At 30.4% G+C, this 21,333-nt stretch overlaps 1 protein-coding gene across 1 annotated transcript in view; it reads left to right on the top strand.

Moving 5' to 3' along the window:
- LOC143239902 (uncharacterized) overlaps window positions 1-20,180 on the top strand; it is a 40,961-nt gene extending 20,781 nt beyond the window's left edge. Inside the window, exons 7-14 of the mRNA XM_076481525.1 lie at window positions 6,617-6,802; window positions 7,039-7,131; window positions 9,699-9,775; window positions 10,433-10,595; window positions 12,983-13,087; window positions 14,537-14,746; window positions 18,061-18,182; window positions 19,915-20,180. Of these exons, the coding sequence (XP_076337640.1) occupies window positions 6,617-6,802; window positions 7,039-7,131; window positions 9,699-9,775; window positions 10,433-10,595; window positions 12,983-13,087; window positions 14,537-14,746; window positions 18,061-18,182; window positions 19,915-20,019 (1,061 nt within the window). The 3' untranslated portion in view covers window positions 20,020-20,180. The remainder of the gene's footprint in view (window positions 1-6,616; window positions 6,803-7,038; window positions 7,132-9,698; window positions 9,776-10,432; window positions 10,596-12,982; window positions 13,088-14,536; window positions 14,747-18,060; window positions 18,183-19,914) is intronic.
- Window positions 20,181-21,333: the final 1,153 nt, after the last annotated feature.

Raw genomic sequence — 21,333 nt, 5'->3', positions numbered from 1 at the left:
AGTCAAACTACCAGATGTAACTGTAATAAGTAAATAAACAAGTGTTGCATTTTTCAGTAAAATGGCATCATACTTTGTAGGAATGATCACTATAAAGTGGAATTTTCTTTTTTCTTGATAGGGGTGGGTATGCAGATTTGGTTATTTGTTTTGCAGGATATATAATTGCTTTTGTATATCCTGTATTTGCTCATAAGAATTACTTTTGAGAATATTATCAGAAAAATGTTCAGGTTTTATTTTTTGTTTGTTTTTTTGGTATATTGGTGTATGTGTGTGTGTGTAATTTCATCACTGTTTCTGTTAACTTTTATAAGCATTCTGTATGTTTATTTCTTTTTACAATTTATTTTCATTTTATTCACTTGTCCTGGTAAAACTAGTACCTCAACTTTTTTGTTATTAAGTTCTTTCTGCCTATCAGTGTGAGTCTTTCCTTGATTTTACCATTAATTTTAACCTGTACAAATGTATTTATTAGAATTGCTGAGTGAGTTTAATTTTATCTGGTTTTAGTTTTTACATCTTCAGTGAAAATAATGTTCAGAGCAAAACCAGAAAATTAGATGAAATTTGTAGTGTTTCTTGAGGTAAAGGATCACAGTTTTGTCATTATAAAAGCTGTAATATTTGTCAGGGACATTTTATTAAATTTCTGAGAAAAAGTTGTCATTTAATAAACTTCCAATTTTATTATTTTTATGACTGCATTTATTTGCCTTTGTATTTCCTATAACTTACATATTTTAATTTTATAATGTGCATTTTTGCACAATTTTTATATATCTTTTGTACTTGTGTGTTTTACAAATACTGCTAACTTGTTTCATTTGTCTTGTGTTTATGTGTGTTCAGCTTTTTTCTACATTTTAGTTTTTACCATTTCAGTTTATTATGAATGAAATTGTTTTCTTAAAAAGGTAATACAGCAAAACAGTATCATACTGATTAGATAAAATAATGCCTAGGAAATTGGTTATTTGTTAAATTTAAAAAAAAATCACCGTAGATTGTTTGAACTAGCCAATAAGAAAAATTAACATTGGGCGTGTGCAGATTGTGGGGACAAGAAGTGGCTGTAATGGATTTCTATCGTTTCTATTATATATTTGTCACCCATCCAATTTGTTTGAATGTGACAAGACAAATATTGAAAGGGAAAGTGGTAATGTAGAAAAAATATTGGTAGAAATAGGTTTGATCCAAGGTGCCTTGTCTGTTTAGGTACAAACATTTGAGTAGAGCTGTTACGTATTGGGGATTTGAAACCAGTTTTTAACTGGCTTATTGACAAACAGTTAAATTCCAAAATATTTTGAAGCCAAAGGTATTCTCAGTCTGCAGAAATGAACAAATTCCTTAAATTACAGAGGAGTAGGATTTAATTCTTTTGATATCTGTCCTAGTGGTGTGTGAAGTAGGATTTAAATATTTTGATATCTATCATAATAGTGTGATAATGAGGATTTAAGTATTTTGATATCTGTTGTAATGATGTGATAATCAGGATTTAAGTATTTTGGATATCTGTTGTAATGGTGTGATAATGAGGATTTAAGTATTTTGATATCTGTTGTAATGGTGTGATAATGAGGATTTAAGTATTTTGATATCTGTCGTAACAGTGTGAGAATGAGGATTTAAGTATTTTGATATCTGTCGTAACAGTGTGAGAATGAGGATTTAAGTATTTTGATATCTGTCGTAACAGTGTGAGAATGAGGATTTAAGTATTTTGATATCTGTCGTAACAGTGTGAGAATGAGGATTTAAGTATTTTGATATCTGTCATAATGGTGTGATAATGAGGACTTACGTATTTTGATATCTGTCGTAATGGTGTGAGAATGAGGAGTTAAGTATTTTGATATCTGTCGTAACAGTGTGAGAATGAGGAGTTAAGTATTTTGATATTTGTCGTAACGGTGTGAGAATGAGGATTTAAGTATTTTGATATCTGTCGTAACAGTGTGAGAATGAGGATTTAAGTATTTTGATATCTGTCGAAACAGTGTGAGAATGAGGATTTAAGTATTTTGATATCTGTCGAAACAGTGTGAGAATGAGGATTTAAGTATTTTGATATCTGTCGAAACAGTGTGAGAATGAGGATTTAAGTATTTTGATATCTGTCGTAACAGTGTGAGAATGAGGATTTAAGTATTTTGATATCTGTCGTAACAGTGTGAGAATGAGGATTTAAGTATTTTGATATCTGTCGTAACAGTGTGAGAATGAGGATTTAAGTATTTTGATATCTGTCGTAACAGTGTGAGAATGAGGATTTAAGTATTTTGATATCTGTCGTAACAGTGTGAGAATGAGGATTTAAGTATTTTGATATCTGTCGTAACAGTGTGAGAATGAGGATTTAAGCATTTTGATATCTGTCGTAACAGTGTGAGAATGAGGATTTAAGTATTTCGATATCTGTCGTAACAGTGTGAGAATGAGGATTTAAGTATTTCGATATCTGTCGTAATAGTGTGAGAATGAGGATTTACGTATTTTGATATCTGTCGTAACGGTGTTAGAATGAGGATTTAAGTATTTTGATATCTGTCGTAACGGTGTGAGAATGAGGATTTAAGTATTTTGATATCTGTCGTAACGGTGTGAGAATGAGGATTTAAGTATTTTGATATCTGTCGAACGGTGTGAGAATGAGGATTTAAGTATTTTGATATCTGTCGAACGGTGTGAGAATGAGGATTTAAGTATTTTGATATCTGTCGTAACGGTGTGAGAATGAGGATTTAAGTATTTTGATATCTGTCGTAACGGTGTGAGAATGAGGATTTACGTATTTTGATATCTGTCGTAACGGTGTGAGAATGAGGATTTAAGTATTTTGATATCTGTCGTAACAGTGTGAGAATGAGGATTTAAGTATTTTGATATCTGTCGTAACAGTGTGAGAATGAGGATTTAAGTATTTTGATATCTGTCGTAACGGTGTGAGAATGAGGATTTAAGTATTTTGATATCTGTCGTAACAGTGTGAGAATGAGGATTTAAGTATTTTGATATCTGTCGTAATGTTATGAGAATGAGGATTTAAGTATTTTGATATCTGTCGTAACGGTGTGAGAATGAGGATTTAAGTATTTTGATATCTGTCGTAACGGTGTGAGAATGAGGATTTAAGTATTTTGATATCTGTCGTAAAGGTGTGAGAATGAGGATTTAAGTATTTTGATATCTGTCGTAAAGGTGTGAGAATGAGGATTTAAGTATTTTGATATCTGTTGTAATGGTGTGAGAATGAGGATTTAAGTATTTTGATATCTGTCGTAATGGTGTGTGAAGTAGGATCTAAATGTTTTGATATCTGTCGCAATGGTGTGTATATTTGTTCTTTTTTTAAGAATTACATAGACATTATTTCATTGGGAGTTATTTTAATATGTGAAATCATTTGGATGGAGCCTAAATTGGACAAGTAGACATGATCAGTTGAAAGTTGGAGGAAACAGATTTACAATGAAATTCTAGAAATTATTTTCAAGAGTTAAGGAGGTTGTAATGAATGAGAACAAAAATAATGAAATAATTATTTTAACTGGTCAGGCATTTTTAATCACTTGATCGTGAACTAAAGTGGCAAAAATTATCCAGCAGTAATCTGTTATCATGAATTGTCTTAAAATGGCGAAGAATGTACCAAGGAGCATGTAAAACTGGCTTTGGGAGAGGAGACTAGACAGCCAATTAATCTTCAGCCTTTATGGGCTAGCTCGTGGGAAGAGCAACAAGTTTTGTAGCTCAGTCTGTCAATGTTTTTATTGTAATAAAATGTATCTTTACAGATAATTCATGTATATATTAATCTGTATTCTTTATGTTTTAGTTTATCAAATGCCTCTTTTTAAGCTGTTAATCTAAAGATACTTAGCATAACTTGTGTAGTTTGCAAATTTTATGGCTTTAACTGTTTTATAACCAAAAAATGTTATTTTATTCATCTGAAAAGGCTTAGAAATTTCAGTAAATATAGATTATTTTCTGTTTTTTTTTTTGCTGTTCTGTGTAAAAAGGATATTTCCAGTGTTGAGTTATTTTAATCTGATTGTTAAGGTTGTTCTGCAAGGTGACAGCAGGTTACTCGCGAGACATTCATATCTTCTATTGTGATGCATATTGGCCAAATTATCCAGCTGGCCTCAAGTAATGTGACTAATAAGAGTTGAACAGAAATGTATCAACAAATTCATTCTGTATTTTCTTTCAGCACAGTTGACCTAATAATGTATTTATGTAATTTGATATAATTCAAGACAAATGCAATTCTTGGTCAGTATCAGCATGGTGATTGGTTAGATTTGTCTTTACATAATATTTTAGTGTAAGTGCCCAGATTAGCTCATTCTGATGTAAATATAAAGAAACTGAATGTAAACAGAACTTAAAGATTTTTGCAACTCTTATAAATAAAAGTGATTTCTATTTCAGAGGAAAACAAATGTCTGTTGGTTGAACTTGTCTTATGTTTGGTATTCATATTTTCAGAACTTTTTATAATTGTAGTGGTCTTAATATCTAATCTGTTGGTTAAGTTCATTTTCTAATGCCACATTAGAAACATGATGGTTGTAGCCTGTCCACCTAGTAACATTTACACCTACTAAAGTAAAAGATTGTGTGAGGCTATACAAATCTGTACACACACACACACACACACACACACACACACACACACAGTATTTTGGTTCCTTGGATCATGTGTAATTGTTTTCTGTAATTTATAGTGTACAAAGCAAATGTAGTTAAGCATTTTTGTTGCAGTTTAAAATTAAAAGGGTGGAAATACTCATAACAGTTTTAACATAAGAAAATGTTGCAAATTTTTCATTGTTACTTTGTTGCACAGCTTTTAAAGCTCAGGTTATAACTTTTGAAAAGTTACTTGACACAGTCTTTTATGGCTTGGTGGTTAGATGTTCAACTAAAAACCTGTAGGTTTGATAAAGAGTATTTTAAGAGTTGTTAGTGGGTAGTTTTGAGTAGCATCCTTCCCTTATTCTTTCATCTCATAATTAGGGACACTTATTACAGATAAGCCCAGAGTAACTTTACGTGAAATTCAAGAAACACACCACCTGTGTAACATATATGTGCTATTAGTCATTGGTACCATATTTATACAAGTAACATTTTGTTACTGTAAAATGGTGTTGGGATGGCAGTGTCAGAAAGAATGTAAACAAGAGTGTAATTGTGAAACAGCTACACATAAGTCATTCCTACACTATTATTAAAAGTTAATATTACACTGCCATTTAACCAACCTATTAGCTGGTCTGTAATAATCAATGCATGTTTTGATTCAACTTTATTTTATTTGTACACAAGTCTTAGACTCTTTGTTACACTACACTGATGCCTACCCTGATTTGATGATATTATGATAAACTGCACAACAATAGTCAAGAATACATAAACTTCTAACTGTAGTAATAATAAAGTCAAGTATACACGTTATAGTGTAATACTACATTTTAATACTGAAATTCTTGAAGGGATGATCTGTGTTTAACTGTAACATCCCTACATCATTCTTTGTATTCTTTTTAGCACTGTCACCCTTACATCAATTTATATTTACATTTTTTTATTACTTGTTTTACAACATTTTTCCCTTGACTCAAAATTAGTGTATTGTATAAATGCATGTAATAACATTTAATTTTTGTGTATTGTTTTTTTTTACTCTGTACATAAGATAGGGGTTGACACTCCCTATGTACACTGATTTATAGTGCACAGAGTATTGAGTATTCTACTTGTTAGTCATCAACTGTTCAATTGTTATTTGCTGATAATTCCTGTTTTATCCTTTACTTAAGTTTTTGAAGGAAAACTAAATTTCTGTAAGAAAGCTAACTTCAAGGGGTAATATTAACATTATTTACCCTTGAAATGTATGTATGTATATATATATGTTTTTTAGAAACTACTAATTATGACTAATGACATTATGCATTACCCAGAAATACACATAGTGGATTTAGATTCAAACTGATGTTATTGGTAAACTAGTTCTGGAGTTATCTAGTCTGAAACTTTCTGTTGGTCGCTTTCAGTTTTAGTATCTTAGAGATGGTTTCTTTCCTTGTTTTGAGGCTTTTTGAGTAGAAAAACAAAAGGTGAGTGGCAGTCATCTTTTTAAGTAAAACTGTCATTGTTAATTATTTTTAGTTCACACATTTGTATTATGGCTATCAAGTCTACATATAGTGTATTGACTCTTTAATAAGTTAAATGTGCTTTAACTTGTGCTGTTGTTAAAAAAACCTAAGATGAATTAAAAACTTCAAAATATTATTTCATGAAAGTTTGTAGAAAGATACATTTTAAAAACAATCATAGAACAAGCAGGAGAATTGCAAAGAATGTTTGTGAAGTGAATTATTATATTAAAAAATATTAAGTTATTAAATGTTAGGAAATGTATCTGGTTTTTTTTAATGGTATTTTTTTTAAGGTCAGCAGAAATAGTCCTTACTTGTTTCTCTTTGAATATATTCTTGCAAGCACAGTATTAAAATACTCAAGCAAAATAATAACTTTTCATGAAAAAAACTTTTATCAGAGTTTGGTAGGCTTTTCTTTACAGAATCTAAGCGTAAAGCTGAAGAGAAGAGAAAGCTGTGGTTAGAAAAACAACACCAGAAGTTAGCCAGTCTTAGGAAGTGGGCACAACAACAAAGGATGGAGCTAGAAAATAAAGAAAACAAAAAGTCCGATGCAGGAAGTTTTGAGAAGTCTGATGAAGATGATGATATGGTTTTACAAAATTTGAGTGAGCAATATCTTCATTCTTTATATGATTGACACAAGGTTTTTAATGTTTATATTGTTTTGACCTAAACTCATAATACTTATTTTGTTATTGACCTGCTTATTTGTATGTTAATATTCATGGAATTAGTATTTCAACATTTTTGCAAAGAGTATTATGTTAAAGGAGATGTTCTAAATATGAACAATTGAGTTGGGAAATAGCTTTTTTATCAAACATTTTGTTTTAAATAAAAGATGATTTGGAGGAACCAGCGGTTTTTGAAGCTGAAAGTGTTGAAGAACTGAATAAAGAAGAACTGGCAGAAGGAGAGTTGGAGCCTGATTCAAGTGAGATTCCATTGATGTTTTTCACTCTGTTGTCCTAAAACTAAATATATTAGTGTTGTCTCTTGTTGGATGCATCACATATATTATAACTTCAACTGAAAATGAATACTTTAACTTGATCTGTAATTTGTTGTTAGGAAAGGTCAGTCATAATTTGATATCTTGCATGTCACACTTGCATTATTAACTTTAACTAGTAGCATCAACAAGTGGTCTTTTATACATAGTCATAATTTGTGGTACAGATTGTCATTGCTTAGGTCAGACATACTAAAATAAAAGGTGATATTCAGGGTCACCAAAAGACTAAAGTTTTTAACTTGTTGATTATTGATTCATAATTTTCTTTCTTTTACAGGTGATTTATTTATATAGTTTATAGCTTTGAGACTTTTTAGTGATGAAACCATGATCTTTGGTACCTATGGCTGATAAATCCTGGCTGTGAAAAAGTGATTTTTCTTGTTACTTCATTGTGGTGAAATTATAATTTTTTCATGGTACCTCTTAGCAAAGAAAAAATCTACTGGGGTATATCCTAGTAGTGAAATCGTGTAGTTGTTGTGTATATCTTTTGAAATCTTTTTTTTATGGTTCTTTTTAACAATGAAATATATACTTTCTGGTTATCTGGTAGAAACTATGGTTGTGACAAATATTTTTGTGTAGGAAATATCTGTTTTATCTAAATAGGTGAGATGAGCTTGAGCTACTAATGTCTCTTGGAATTAAAATCTGTTTGCAATTCATCATTTTTTGTGCTTGTTAAATGGTTGGAATCTGTTATTTTTCACACAAATTAGCCAATTTCTTGTATTATAAATTGTTTTTAAGCACTTTTTTTACATATGCATAAAGTACCAAGTTTCATACAGTTCATTTACTCATTTTTTGTGCTTGAGAATTGAATTCTTTCATATTTGAGAATAGATAAAAATAGTTTTATTTTTCCTTTTGGCCCTTACAATGGTTTTATACTTTTGTTGTAAGGTAAAGGAACAGTGGACACAAGTCATTCTTGTCTAAACCATGTAAACCATATTTTATAAAACACAGAACAAACAACAACATTGCTGTAAAATATTTTAAAATATATACCTATAATTTATAACATGTTGATTTATATATTTTCTTATTGTAAAAGTAATTAGAATAATAAAATCTGTATTAGATGCGTGTTATTATTTAAATGCACGTAATCGTAAGCATTCCTCATACTGTGTTTGTAAGTGGGGCACATTCAACCCATTAAGTGCATTATTAGTATATTCATGCTTAAGCTTCAGTGTGTAAGGTCACATTTTAATAATTACATAATAAATGCAATGTAATATCCATCATGTTATTACGATTATTTGGTTTCTCCATCTAAAGTATACAACTTAAGAAAAGAAAAAGATTTATGTATTGAAAAAGTGAGTAATTAGTTTACAGTGAAATGTTAATTAGCAACTTCATATGGTATTAATTTCTTTCTTTGTTAAAAGGTTTAGTAAAACAGTTCAGTGTCAGTTATTCAGTTTAGTAAAGTTTCACTTATGTTAACAGTGAAACAGAGAAGTAGTTCTGTTTAAAAGCTGGTTTCAGCATAACAAACAGATCTTTCTCTTAATATATGTTCATTATGTACATCTTTTAATTAAAGAAAGTTTATCTATTGAAATGAACTTCTAAATTTAAATAACACAACTTCACTACATATCTGTACAATTTCATTGCATTCTCATATTATGTGTGTGTTTGATTCTCTTAATTTATTTCATATTTTTATGCTGTATTTTAATTACTTTTATAGTATTTAAACTTTAATATGAATATACATAATAATGTATCATTCATAAGTAAACTTGTGTCTTTTATCAACTTATAGGTGTAACCTTGTTAAGAGATTATACAAGTGTAAATTAATGGCTATATGTGTGTGTATGTCTACTTACTATGTTTCTTATGCTTTTTTTCAGTATTTACTGTTGAAAAGTAGTGTTTCAAACTTGTGAACTTATTATCACTAAATTTATAATAAAAGTTTTAGGTATCCAAAGTTTGAGCTAATAAAACTGGTGCAATGAGATATAGCAAGATTATGTAAACCTAAAAAGCTGTTTACCTTGAGAACTGGGTCAGAAGTTAACTTGTGATAGTCTCTGGATTTTGTAACTGGTAAAACCAGGTTCAATTCCATGCAATACCATAAAGTATTCTCCACAATTTAAACTGTGGGCTTGTTATATTAAGGGTGACAGTAAATTCCTTAGCATATGTCGTGGAGTGCTACTGACTAGCTGTCTTTCCTTTAGTTTCTAGTTTAAAGGTATGAGCAGTAACAGAAAGCCTCAGTAGCTTTGCTTTAGATAAGAGATACACATACTTTCAGCAGAAATACTGCTGTACTTCTATTCGTTTATACATTTACAGTACAAAGTGTTTTTACTTTCCTAGTAGAAACTTGCTAAAGGTTTCTAATAATGAAAAAGAGAAACACATTGCACTGCTTGCACTCTGTATCAATAGAATTTGTTTTTTTATGGTTGAAGGATTTCATAATTTTGTATTGTTATTTAATTCAGATACTCAAGAGACCATTAAAAATGAAGGTGAACTCCACCGTCAGATTTCGCATCAATTAGATACTATTTTAAATGAGGTAAGGCTGATCTAAAAACGTACAGTTGTTAGAATATTTTAGTTTCTATGTACTAATTTGAATTTAATTACTTAGAGTGAATTTTCATGTATTGCATATATTACAAGTTATTTGTATTTATATGAGAAGATAACCTTACTTTTTGTGATTACTTGAGTGATAAGGAAAACCTAAATTGATTTAAAGCAGAAGTTTACAATAATAAACTTAAGTAATTCTCTGTTTTCACTTATTCCAGTATTAATAGAATGCGATAATTAGATTATGATAAATGTAACGTTTTAATGTCTTTTTCATCTGGATTATCTTGCCTTATTTTGTAAAGAAAGTTGTGCTTTTCTAGAAACTTTGCAAGGTTAACAAAATAGTGACTGTAATAGTTGCTCACTTTATTTTTGTTTATTATGGGCCATTGAAATAACTATGAATGACTTGTGTTTTACTATGGTTATATTTAAATAGTTGAAATTTTGTATAGATAAGAAATTAAATTTATAATTTCTGTATGATTCTCAGAATTAAATCAAATGTTATGTGAATTGTTATTTCAGAGTGCATGATAGTAATTAAATGTGATAACATTAAGGGTGTTATCAGAGCATTTACTGTGAAATAAAAAAAATAGCAGATGAATTTATATTTGTTCTATTGAATTAGGCTGAAGAGGATCTTGAAGAACAAGATGAAGATGAAACTGATGATGCCTTCAAGAAGTTGGCTACAACTCTTAACAAGTTGTTGAAAAAACTTGACAAGAAGAAGAAAAAAGTGGAAATAAATGAAGATAAACACTTTGAGGTTTTGGAAGATAGTGCTGAAGGTGAGAGGGGATATCCTTTGTAAGTTCTCTGAATATATATATATATGCGAGTGCAAAGTGTAATACTTGCCTTAACATATGCAAAAAAAATCTTAATTTTGTAGTTTTATGAAGGCAGAATGTACTATGCATATAAACTTAAATAGAATGCTTTAGTTCAGTATCAAAATTATTAGTATGTGAATTCAATACAAGGTGTTATTGTTTTATTAAATTCTATATCAATTTAGAAAATAAAACTTGAAACCAAACAGGATTGGAAACAAAACAAATTTTTACATAGTTTCAACTATGGGAGTGAATTAAATCTGATATTTTTCTGTCAGTAACAGGAGTGAAGTAAAAACAGAACTTAGCTTATTTCAATTTGAAGTAATAGTATTACTAAAAATGATCCAACATTTCTTAGTATTGTACACTTTTTTATCAATTGAAATAGTTTTGAAGCATTTAGCTGTTTGAAATACTTGCTGGATATGTTTGGCATGTGTAAAAGAAGTTTTAGTGTGTCATCTAATTGACTTTAGAAAGCAAATGTTTTATAAAACAAAGAAACAAATATTTTAGAACATATGCAGATTTACATGTGGCTGTTTTTCTAATCTGATGTTTAATTTTTACTTAGTATGCATGGTTTGTTTGTTTATGAATTTTGTGTAAAGTTACAAGAATGCTATCCGCACTAGCCATCCCTAGTTTATCAATTTAAGACTAGAGGGAAGGCAGCTAGTCATCACCACTCACAGTCAACTATTGGGCTACTCTTTTACCAATGAATAGTGGGATTGACTATCACATTATTATGACCCCATTCCTGAAAGGATGAGCATTCTTGGTGTGATGGGGATTTGATCCCACGACCCTTGGATTACGAGTCGAGTGCCTTAACTACCTGGCTATGCTGGGCACAATATGCATATATGATTCAAGTTTCATATTAATATACTCTTCAAAAAAAGAAATGCAAAAGGCAAAATATGAGACAAATTGTTAACAAGTTTATTCTGGGTAGTTCTGTATGACATGTGTGAAACTTTGCACATTCAATGCTGAACATCCAAAGTCTGCAAAGGCGAAGTCCACGCTCGCTAGTTGAAGTTTAACGTCACTCAAAGTCAATAATGAGTATGTCCCCCGTGAGCATCAGTAACTGCTTGGCATCTCCTGCCCATGGAAGCGATGAGATGACGAATCACATCCTGTGGAATGGCTGTCCACTCAGCCTGCAAAGCTGCTGCTAGCCGAGGTAGAGTCTGCAGTTGAGGTTGTCGCTGTCGCAGACGTCGGTCCAACTCGTCCCAAAGATGTTCAATGGGGTTTAAATCTGGTGATCTGGAGGGTCAGGGAAGAACGTTGATGTTGTGGTGTCTCAAGAAGGCAGTGGTGAGTCGGGCTGTGTGAGGACGGGCATTGTCATGTTGAAAAACGTCGTTGACGTTCACCATGATGGGTTGCACATGGGGCCTAAGAATCTTGTAGATGGTTGCATACGGTCTGATCAGAAATCCTATGCAGCCCTGGTATGGTTGAGGCAGTAGACGTCGCAGTGGTGGTCCTATCCCGAAGGTGATGTAATCGAATGTTGCGATCTTGTACAGGCATGGTCACACGAGGTCTGCCAGATCGTGGACGGTCACGAGTTGGTCCATGTTGTTGGTGGCGATTCCATTGCCTTGTGATGGTGCTTGGGTGGACATTCACAGCTCTGGCAACATCTGATCGAGATTTGCCTGCTTCCAAGCAACCAATGGCATTGTTGCGTTGTGCTTCAGTCAGTTTTGGCGTAACTGTATTGCGTGTCGGTGGCTTAACACTGAGCTATGGAAACCGAGAACCCGTCGCTTTTATAGGAATTTCGCACATGTTGCACTTGCAGAACATGCAGATCTCTCAAACAAATGTATTGGACACGCATGCATTTTGGCAAAAAATCCGATGTTTTCCTCTTGTTACTGGAAATCTTGTTACTTGCCACTGTTGGTTGAAATGATTTTGTTCCAACAACATAATGAATATTTCAGTAATTTAATAATGTTTTATTACTTTAAAGTTACTGGACTTTTGTTCTGACTTCAAACAGCATTTGAAGTAAGGAACTGAAGCTTATTTCATTCAGATTCTTTTAGTGTGTGTAATAACAGTGTTTTTGTTTCTTCTTTCAGTCATTCTGGTGTCATTTATTCCTAAAAACTGTGTAAATTTGTTTTTTTTTTAAATAGTGATAATTTTCTAAATTTTCATAGTATCAGACAAAATGTTTATGCATATATTTGAATTTTTTGTACCATCATAATATCATGTATGCTTACCTGTATGAGTAAATTAGTAAGAATCATATGTACTTGCCTGGATGAAAAAAATACAAAACACATTAATTTTTTTTATAGTAATTGAAGACAAAAAAGACAAAATGGAAAGAGATATCCCAAAGTTTAGCTTTGATGTGAGGGAAGAAGATGAAGTGAAGTACCTTGAAGGAGATAACAAGCAAGGTGAAGCCAATATGTAATTGCTAATAATAATAAAGTTTTGTTGGACCATACCAGGTATACCATTCAGAAAGAATTTGTTGCAGTTGTTGGTTTAGCTTTTTATTGTTAATTCCCTAGTTATAGGCTTAAATTATATACTTTTAAAAATGATTGTATATATTTGAAATTTGATGTCTAAAAACACTTTTTTTAATAGATATGTCAAAGGTTTCAAAGAGTTAAAACCAAATTTTGCAAAGCTCGCTCTTTCTTTGTTAACTTTAAAGTGTTAGTTAATGAATATTTTTGTATATTCTTTACATACTCTATTATTTTGTTTTAATATTTTTGAGAGAAAAAAATTTCCATGAGGTTGACCATTCTCTAAACGTTTAGCTCATCTATAACTACTGCTTGAAGTAATTTCTATTTGCTGTATTTGTTTCCAATTTCATCACTAAAGTTTGCAATTAATTTATTTTCATAGAACAAGAACTGTTGCATTAAAAAATGGCTTTTGTTAATACTTGTCAAATTTAGTTTTTAATTTCCAATCCTTAGCATTTTGTGTATTTTCAGTCAGTTTAAAATTAATAATTTTTAATTGAACATGTAATTTTGTTTGTTGTTGTTCTGTGTTATGTAGAGAAGTGCATTTTTTGGGACAAAATATTGTAGGTTTGAAGTGATTACTTTGTTGTATATTTCATGTTTGTTTACATATTTAATGTTATTTGTGAAATCTAAAATGTGTCAAATTAATATTATATTAAAGTCAACTGAGTCCCACATAGGGACAGTGGTAAGTCTTCAGATTTACAGTACTAAAATCATGGGTTTGATTCTTGTGAGTGCAATACATGAAATAGCCCAATGTGGTTTTACTATAAGAAAAATGCACATTTGCATGTGCACAGTTTAACTGAATGAAACATTAACATAATTTAGCCACAATAACAAATTGTATTATTCTGTATTTTGGTGTTTATTTAAAATAAAACTTCTAACTTGAGAGAAAAAAAAATTATATTAACATGCATAATAATTTCTTGACTTGATGCTTATTAATTCAAAAGAAAACGAAGTGTAATTTTTCTTTCTTTTGAATTAGGGACAATTTCTTGACATGGAATAAGTAAAACCTTTATACAATAATACTAGATTTATGTCTAAAGAGCCTGTATTTTTCTACAATCAGCATAATGATCTTTATATATGTAAAAACAGCTGCTTTGGGTTGAGAAAATTTTTATGTAGAGGAGCAAACAACATTTCGACCTTCTTCGGTCATCTTCATTGTGAACCTGACGATGACCGAACAAGGTCAAAACGTTGTTTGCTCCTCTACATAAAAATTTTGTCAACCCACACTAGCCCTTTTTACATATTTTTCTCTATAAGTGGGTTTTCTCGTCATCACTGTTAATGATCTTTATTTACTGTGACATTTTGATTCTTTTATCAAATTAGATGAGAAGACAAGTGATGAGAGCAAAGATGTGTTATCTGAACTTGATGATGGGAAAGTTAAAGTTCGTGTCCGTCACATGACCCACACAACAGAGCCACTAGGAGATAAAGTGAAATCTCAACAGCAACGTGTTTTAGACACAGATCAGCAGCAAAAACTAGAGGAAGCTGTTAAAGAGAAATTACAACAAGCAGGATTAAATACAAAAGGTACTTTCTTTCTTTTTTTGACTACTTTCTCAACAAAAGAACAAAAATTTGTATGTAGTTATCTTTTTGAGATACAATTGTTTTCATTAATGGTGTGCATTTGGTGAAATATCCTCAGAAGGACACATTGAAACAAAATCTCTTGTACTTCAATATTGCCATGAGAATAGTACATTGTTATGTAGTCCACTTACAAGATTTATGTTAAAAATTGTCATTTTAAAATATCATCATATAGGAAATTAAAATTTTAGTTTTCTTTGGTACTTGATAAAATAGATTTAGAATGGGAATTGAAAATGACAATCTAATAACTGTTTTGTATTATAATTGCATTTAGTCACAGACTCTGAGGGTGAAGAGGGCTCTAAGAAAACAGATTTAGTTTATGAATATACCTAGTTTACTTCATCTTTAACTTTATTTTGAAAGCATAGCAATGAAATATACAATTACAATACATTTTCATAAATAATTTTTGTAGGGTTGTACATAAAGGTTGTACTAGCCAGGAAGTCAGAGATAGTTCTGAATACTCTAAGGTTAATCAAATGGTATTCATTTTTTTTTACTCTAATTAGTAGAAACTGTTTGAATAGTACCCACATTAAGTATCACTCGCATGGGAAATGGAGTCTTTGATTTGTTTAATGACCATTACTTAAGCAAAACTTCTTATTTAAGCAAAAACCATCAAAGTGGTTGACTGGAACAGAGGGACATTGTGTGTAGAACATGTAGGAGAATGTTTATGGTAGAATAAATGTGAAATAGCAAGTTTAATTTCAATGAAGGAGAATATACATACCTCTACATTTTTGTCATTTATTTGTGAAGCACAAGTTTAATTAACCAATAGTATTATTAAATAAATGTGACATTAACACTTTGTCTTGTAACTTTTTGTTAGAGTTGAAGTTTCATGTTTATCTTCTAATCAAACTGTTATTCTGTACTCATTTGCTGTTTATTTATTATTGTTTATTAGGTTTATCCATTTCATTTTTGTGATAAAATATTCTTTGACTGTTAGCTTACTTGGAATGGTTATTGTTAAATAAAGATTTATTTTGCTTAAGCCAGCTGCAGTTATTTTAATTGCCTGCAAAAGAGTTATCTTGTAGTGCAGCATTAGTGTGTGTTAGTTGCATATTATATCAAATTATGTATATTATATATACATGTATTTTTAATTAATGTATTAAAACATGATTAGACTTTTGATGTATAAAGTATTCTTTAAATATATATGAATGCTTTTTCATATCTATGAATTTTATGTTAAGTAAAAGTGGTTTGATTTAAATAAAAACTAGTAGTTATGGATGGTAATGCTACCAGTAAATTACCCAAATTAGTCCTATAAAAGATTCAAACTATTGTTTTATAATGTATTCATTTTGAAATGTCAAAATCCACCCTTCTTTATATCCCTAAAGTTTTGTGCAGTGTATGGCCTTTTCCCTTGTTTTGTCTGGAATAAGTCATAAGTAGCATGTTTAATTCACAAAATGCTAAATATAGTTTAATTTATGTGAAACTAATCACTGAAGTAATGTGTTTCATTGTTGTAGGCAGTAGCCTATACAAACACTTAAGTTTAGTTGTTTGTTACTGATCATTTCTTATTATATACTAAATAGTTTATATCATATGCTTCAACTGTTAATCTGATGCTCTCTTCTTAGAAGTATTCTAAAACTGTGTAGGACTTTAGGTGAATTTCTTTAACACTCGAGTATGTATGACCTTTTTAAAGTTTAAATAACTTTGTTTATCCTGGTGAGGACACAGCATAGATAGCCCATCATATAGTTTTTTTTTTGTTTAATAACAATGAAACCAATGCCTGTTGTTGTATTATTTGTCTTTAGATTTGTAAGTTTTATTGTGTAAATTAGTGTGGTTTTTATCTAGTTAATACAACAAATAACACAGAATATGAAGATGTGTACAATTTTTAAAAATTCTTACTAACTCTTGAATAGAAAATTTCTGTAAAGCAATTAATTTTGCCCATTGATTCTTCAAGGAAGAGTTTCCTGTTACTACAAATACACATATTAGCTTAGTAATGAGCTAAGTTAAATGGCTGTTAAAAGAATCAGAAAAAAAGTATGCAGTGCATGGTAGTAAACATATAACTATCCTAGTTATAGCTGGGGTTATAGAAGATACAACTTGCAGCTTACCAGATGAAGAAATATAATACAGAAACAAAATAAAGTATCAGTCCAAAAAGAGCCCCACTGTAATGCTATTCTAACAAAATGAAACAAAAAACCTGCCTCCTAGAACTTGAGTATGACACCATAACAAAGGTAATGCTATCATGGTGATGAACAATGTTTCTTCAACCTTTTTGAAAATGGCCATTGCAAAATAAGTTCTAATCTAACAGTTATTATATACAAAAAGACATCAGAACAAATGTGAGACAGAAACACTCAACCAGCAATACACCAAACCAGCATCCTCTACCTTTGTGGCCTACTTAGTGATCACAAGCATGGCTACCCTCTTTGTTCTATAACTAACTGGACAGATTCACCATGCTATACCTTAGTAAGATATGATGTATGTATAATATTACCATTGACAGGTAAATCATCTTCACATGTGCAAGCGACAGAAGCAACCATGATAAACTTACAAGTCAGTGATCAGCTTTTATCCAATCATCATATTTAGTAATGTACCAGACTTGGAACACTTGATACTCAGTTTGTGGTTTGAAAAATAATGGAACCTTCAAGGATTACATCAACTGATAATTGTGACGATGATAAAACTTCCAACTTTGTGTATCAGTATGTCTTACTTTGAGCATGATGATAAATACTATCAATAATAACACAAAGGCTTAGTTATTTACTCTGTAACAAAGTTCTTTTATGCTCAAGTATGTTTCAGATACATTTGTAATATGGCCACATACAATAGACAAAATTCCAGAACTTGTGAATCATCTCAAAAGACACCATCTAGTAATATAGTTTACTATAGAAACAAAAGGAAACTAACTTCCATTCTTAGATGTGATAGTTGCCAAGACATTCAACTTGTGTACCACAGAAGCGTACTGGAAGTCTACCATGTAGAATCTTTTGCCAGGACTTCTTGGAATGCTATGGTAGATTAGCAACTTAAAGATAGGACTTAAAGTAATTAGCATTTAATAATACAAAAACAAAACAAAAATGAACTTTTTGGTAATTAGAATTTAAGTGATTGTATAGGCTACTAAGTCAGACAATGATCAATATACAGTTACCTAACAATCTTCCCTTAAGTATTTAAATCTTTTGTTGTAGGCAGGAAAATAGAAGTTAAAATAATTACAGCTGGATATTCTGATGATGAAGGAGGAAAAGATTTTCATACATTATCTGATGAAGAAACAGAACAGTTTCAGACAATGATTCTTACTTTACTGGTAAGTTCTACATTAATAGTAAGATAATAAAAATCTAAAGCTTTTTGGCATGGTAAAACACGTAGTGAGTGATCAGGGAAGATATTTATGTTTTGTTTATTGTATTGTTGACTTCAAATCGTCTTGATAGAAACAACTTATCTAGTTATGTGTGTGCACCTTCAAGCTGGAATGACTTCTATAAACTCATCCTGACACAAAAGTATGTGGTTTCTGAATGATAAAATTGTCTGAACAGATTATTAAAGCAAAATTTTGAAATACCTTTTTTTCAGGTTGTGCATTTCTCTACAATTTTTTATCCACTTTAATCCTAGAATTACAGATGGGTCCACAGCTGTTATATTTGCCAAATTCTTAAGAATTAACCTAATAGTGTTAAACTGATATGTTTCAAGAATATGCTGTCATTATCTTTTTATATTTAAAGCATGTACTTATACCTAGTGATTGTATCAGTTCTGTTAAACATTGTTAAAACTTTGGCTGAGTTTTTTAAAAATTGAAACTTTCTTTCTGTTTAATATGTAGATAGAACTTTTGAAAAATGAAAGATTAAGATAGCCATCAGGTGCAACCATTTTGAAGCCATCATCTTGAGTTTGGTTTTCTGAAAACAGTGTGATTGTGAATACTAAAAAGTTTTATGTTTTGGAAAGTTAATTGCAAACTAAAATGCATCAAATTTGTTTCAATTTAAAAAAAAAAACAAAAAAAAACATTCCTCCAACAGAGCTTATTTGTTTTCTTTTCCCTTTTGCTAAATATGTCAGTATTGTTTTCTGATTAAACTTTTTTCCATTTAAACTTTGCCAAATGAGTATTTCAAGTAGTTTATGAAGTAGGCAAATGTGTTATTACAGACTTGATGTTTAGAATGTTTCTTGAATTATGAATTTATCATGGTTTAGTCAATCTTTGCATATTATTTTTGACTGTTTAATTCTTTATTGTAACTTACATACCTCTGATTGTTTTACATTTTCTAAAAGTGTGTAGTGGATTCTACCAATATAAAATTAGTCTGCTGAAAAATTGTAGAAACTGTAATATAATTTGCTAAATATTGAAATATTATGATTTTATAGATTAGAAATGTATTCAATGATGACAAATATATAACAAACTTAATACTTGATAGTTGTAGAAACCAATTCTTTTGACTTCTTAGTATTGAATAGCACTACACTACAGTAAATTTTATTAGATTGCTAACAGGCTTTCAAGTATACGTTTTTGATGTTTACAAGTACCATACCAAACAATGGATAATTACCACACCCACCTGCATGAATACACTTACAAGATAAGTTTTAAAAAAAAGTTAATTTTTCCCTTTATCAATTCCAGAAATTTGGTTAACACTTAGAATTAATTTATTAATAAAATTTAACAAAATGTATAGGATTCACACTAAATATATCCAAAGTAAAAATATGCACACTAAAATTAATATGAATATAATTAAAATTCACCTACAACATTCACGTAGTGAACAGTATAGTGGCATTTTCCATTTCTTTATATATATCACCACAAAATATAAGCTTTTAATAATGTTGTTAATTAATTGATCCTTTTGATGGGAACACTGTTCAATCTGGTTACTAGTAATGGTTTCATTATTAGGCAGGGTGGTTTAGCAGTGAAATGTGCAGTTAAGATTTTATCTATATTGCTTCTTCCTTCTGCCTTGTTTAAAACTAATATGTAAAGTTTCTTTACCTTTCAGATGAAGAACCAAGAAGCAGTCCAGGAAATGGAACGTCAGAAAAAACTTGAAACAAATTATCAGTTTGTTTGGGGTAAAGAATTACCAGAGGATGAAGAAGAGTAGACACTTGGTATTTTCAATAAAACTATTCCTAGTCAGGAAATATCAGATCAGAAATAACACTAGCTTGTGGCCAGTTTTTGTTATGAAACTTGCTACTTTCGAAACTGAGAACTGTGTATACTTTATTGAATATCTGTCTTGAATAAAATATTTAATTCATATGTATTTTTTTTTTACTTCAGTTGTAGCAAGTATATATCTATAAAGAACTGTCACTGTGTGAAAAATAATTTTGTTCCTATAAAACCTTTTTAATACTTGTTTGCTTTTCACAGTTGCCAAATGTTTAAAATATGTCTTCCATCATGGTTGACAGAAGAATCAGCAGCAGCACATTTCTCTCGGTTGTTTGTGGCCACACAGTACTGTTAATTAAAAATATTCTGTACACATGCCAGGGAAGAACACATTTTATGTAATAAAATGTTTCAATAAATGTGAGCTAAATAATAATATTTATGATTGTGTTACAAAATATTTCTAAATATATATTCAACATATGTAGCTAACCATTTCCAATTTAGTTGAAACTTAAAAGGTTTTATTAGCCCTTTTTTGTTTCTTTACTCCAATTATGGGTAGTAATTTTTTTCTCCAAATAAAAGGCTTCATTTAAATGCATTACTAATATCCTTTCCAACATTTATATCTTCATCAGTATTTCATCATATTTAAATCTTATCTAGAAGATTTGTAAGTGAGCAAGTAGCAGTATAATCCATTACCAATTATAACTATTAACCCTATATGAGAAAGTCACGATAAAATAATTCCTTATATACTATTAATCGTATTAAATATGATTTAGAACAGATAACTGACACAAGTTCCAGTATCACACATTATCTCATTATCTGAACTTAAAAAAGTGTGTAACGTTACAACTAATCAAAGTGTCGTTCATTATTATCCATTACCACTTGTACGTTATTACCCTCCATTAAAGAACTGGGAACATTGTAACTGACGAAAGTGTTATAATTCATTATTGTCCACAAAGGATTGAATGTGTGACTTAATGAAATCAACATTGGCAGCCAGACTGGTAGCTACACTTGTAGTGTTGATGAGAATTTTATAACAAATACTTATTCATTAGTAAGCTTGATTGGGTTTTTTGTTTTGGGGCATGATGATGGGTAATACAAAATGAAAGGCCTAGTTGACTAATTAATTAATATTTGCTATTAAATTCTTATCAGTACTATTTTAATTTCATTCCTTTAAGTTGCACGCTCAATCCTTCTTCGTCCACACATTTTTATTCACAACTGAAGTGTTTTTTATTAGATGATATGACTTTTATGTCAGTAC

This window comes from Tachypleus tridentatus, chromosome 13 (assembly GCF_004210375.1).
Source record: "Tachypleus tridentatus isolate NWPU-2018 chromosome 13, ASM421037v1, whole genome shotgun sequence".
NCBI lineage: Eukaryota > Metazoa > Arthropoda > Merostomata > Xiphosura > Limulidae > Tachypleus > Tachypleus tridentatus.
Note: the sequence above shows the minus strand (reverse complement) of the source record. Positions and strands in the feature narration are given on the sequence as shown.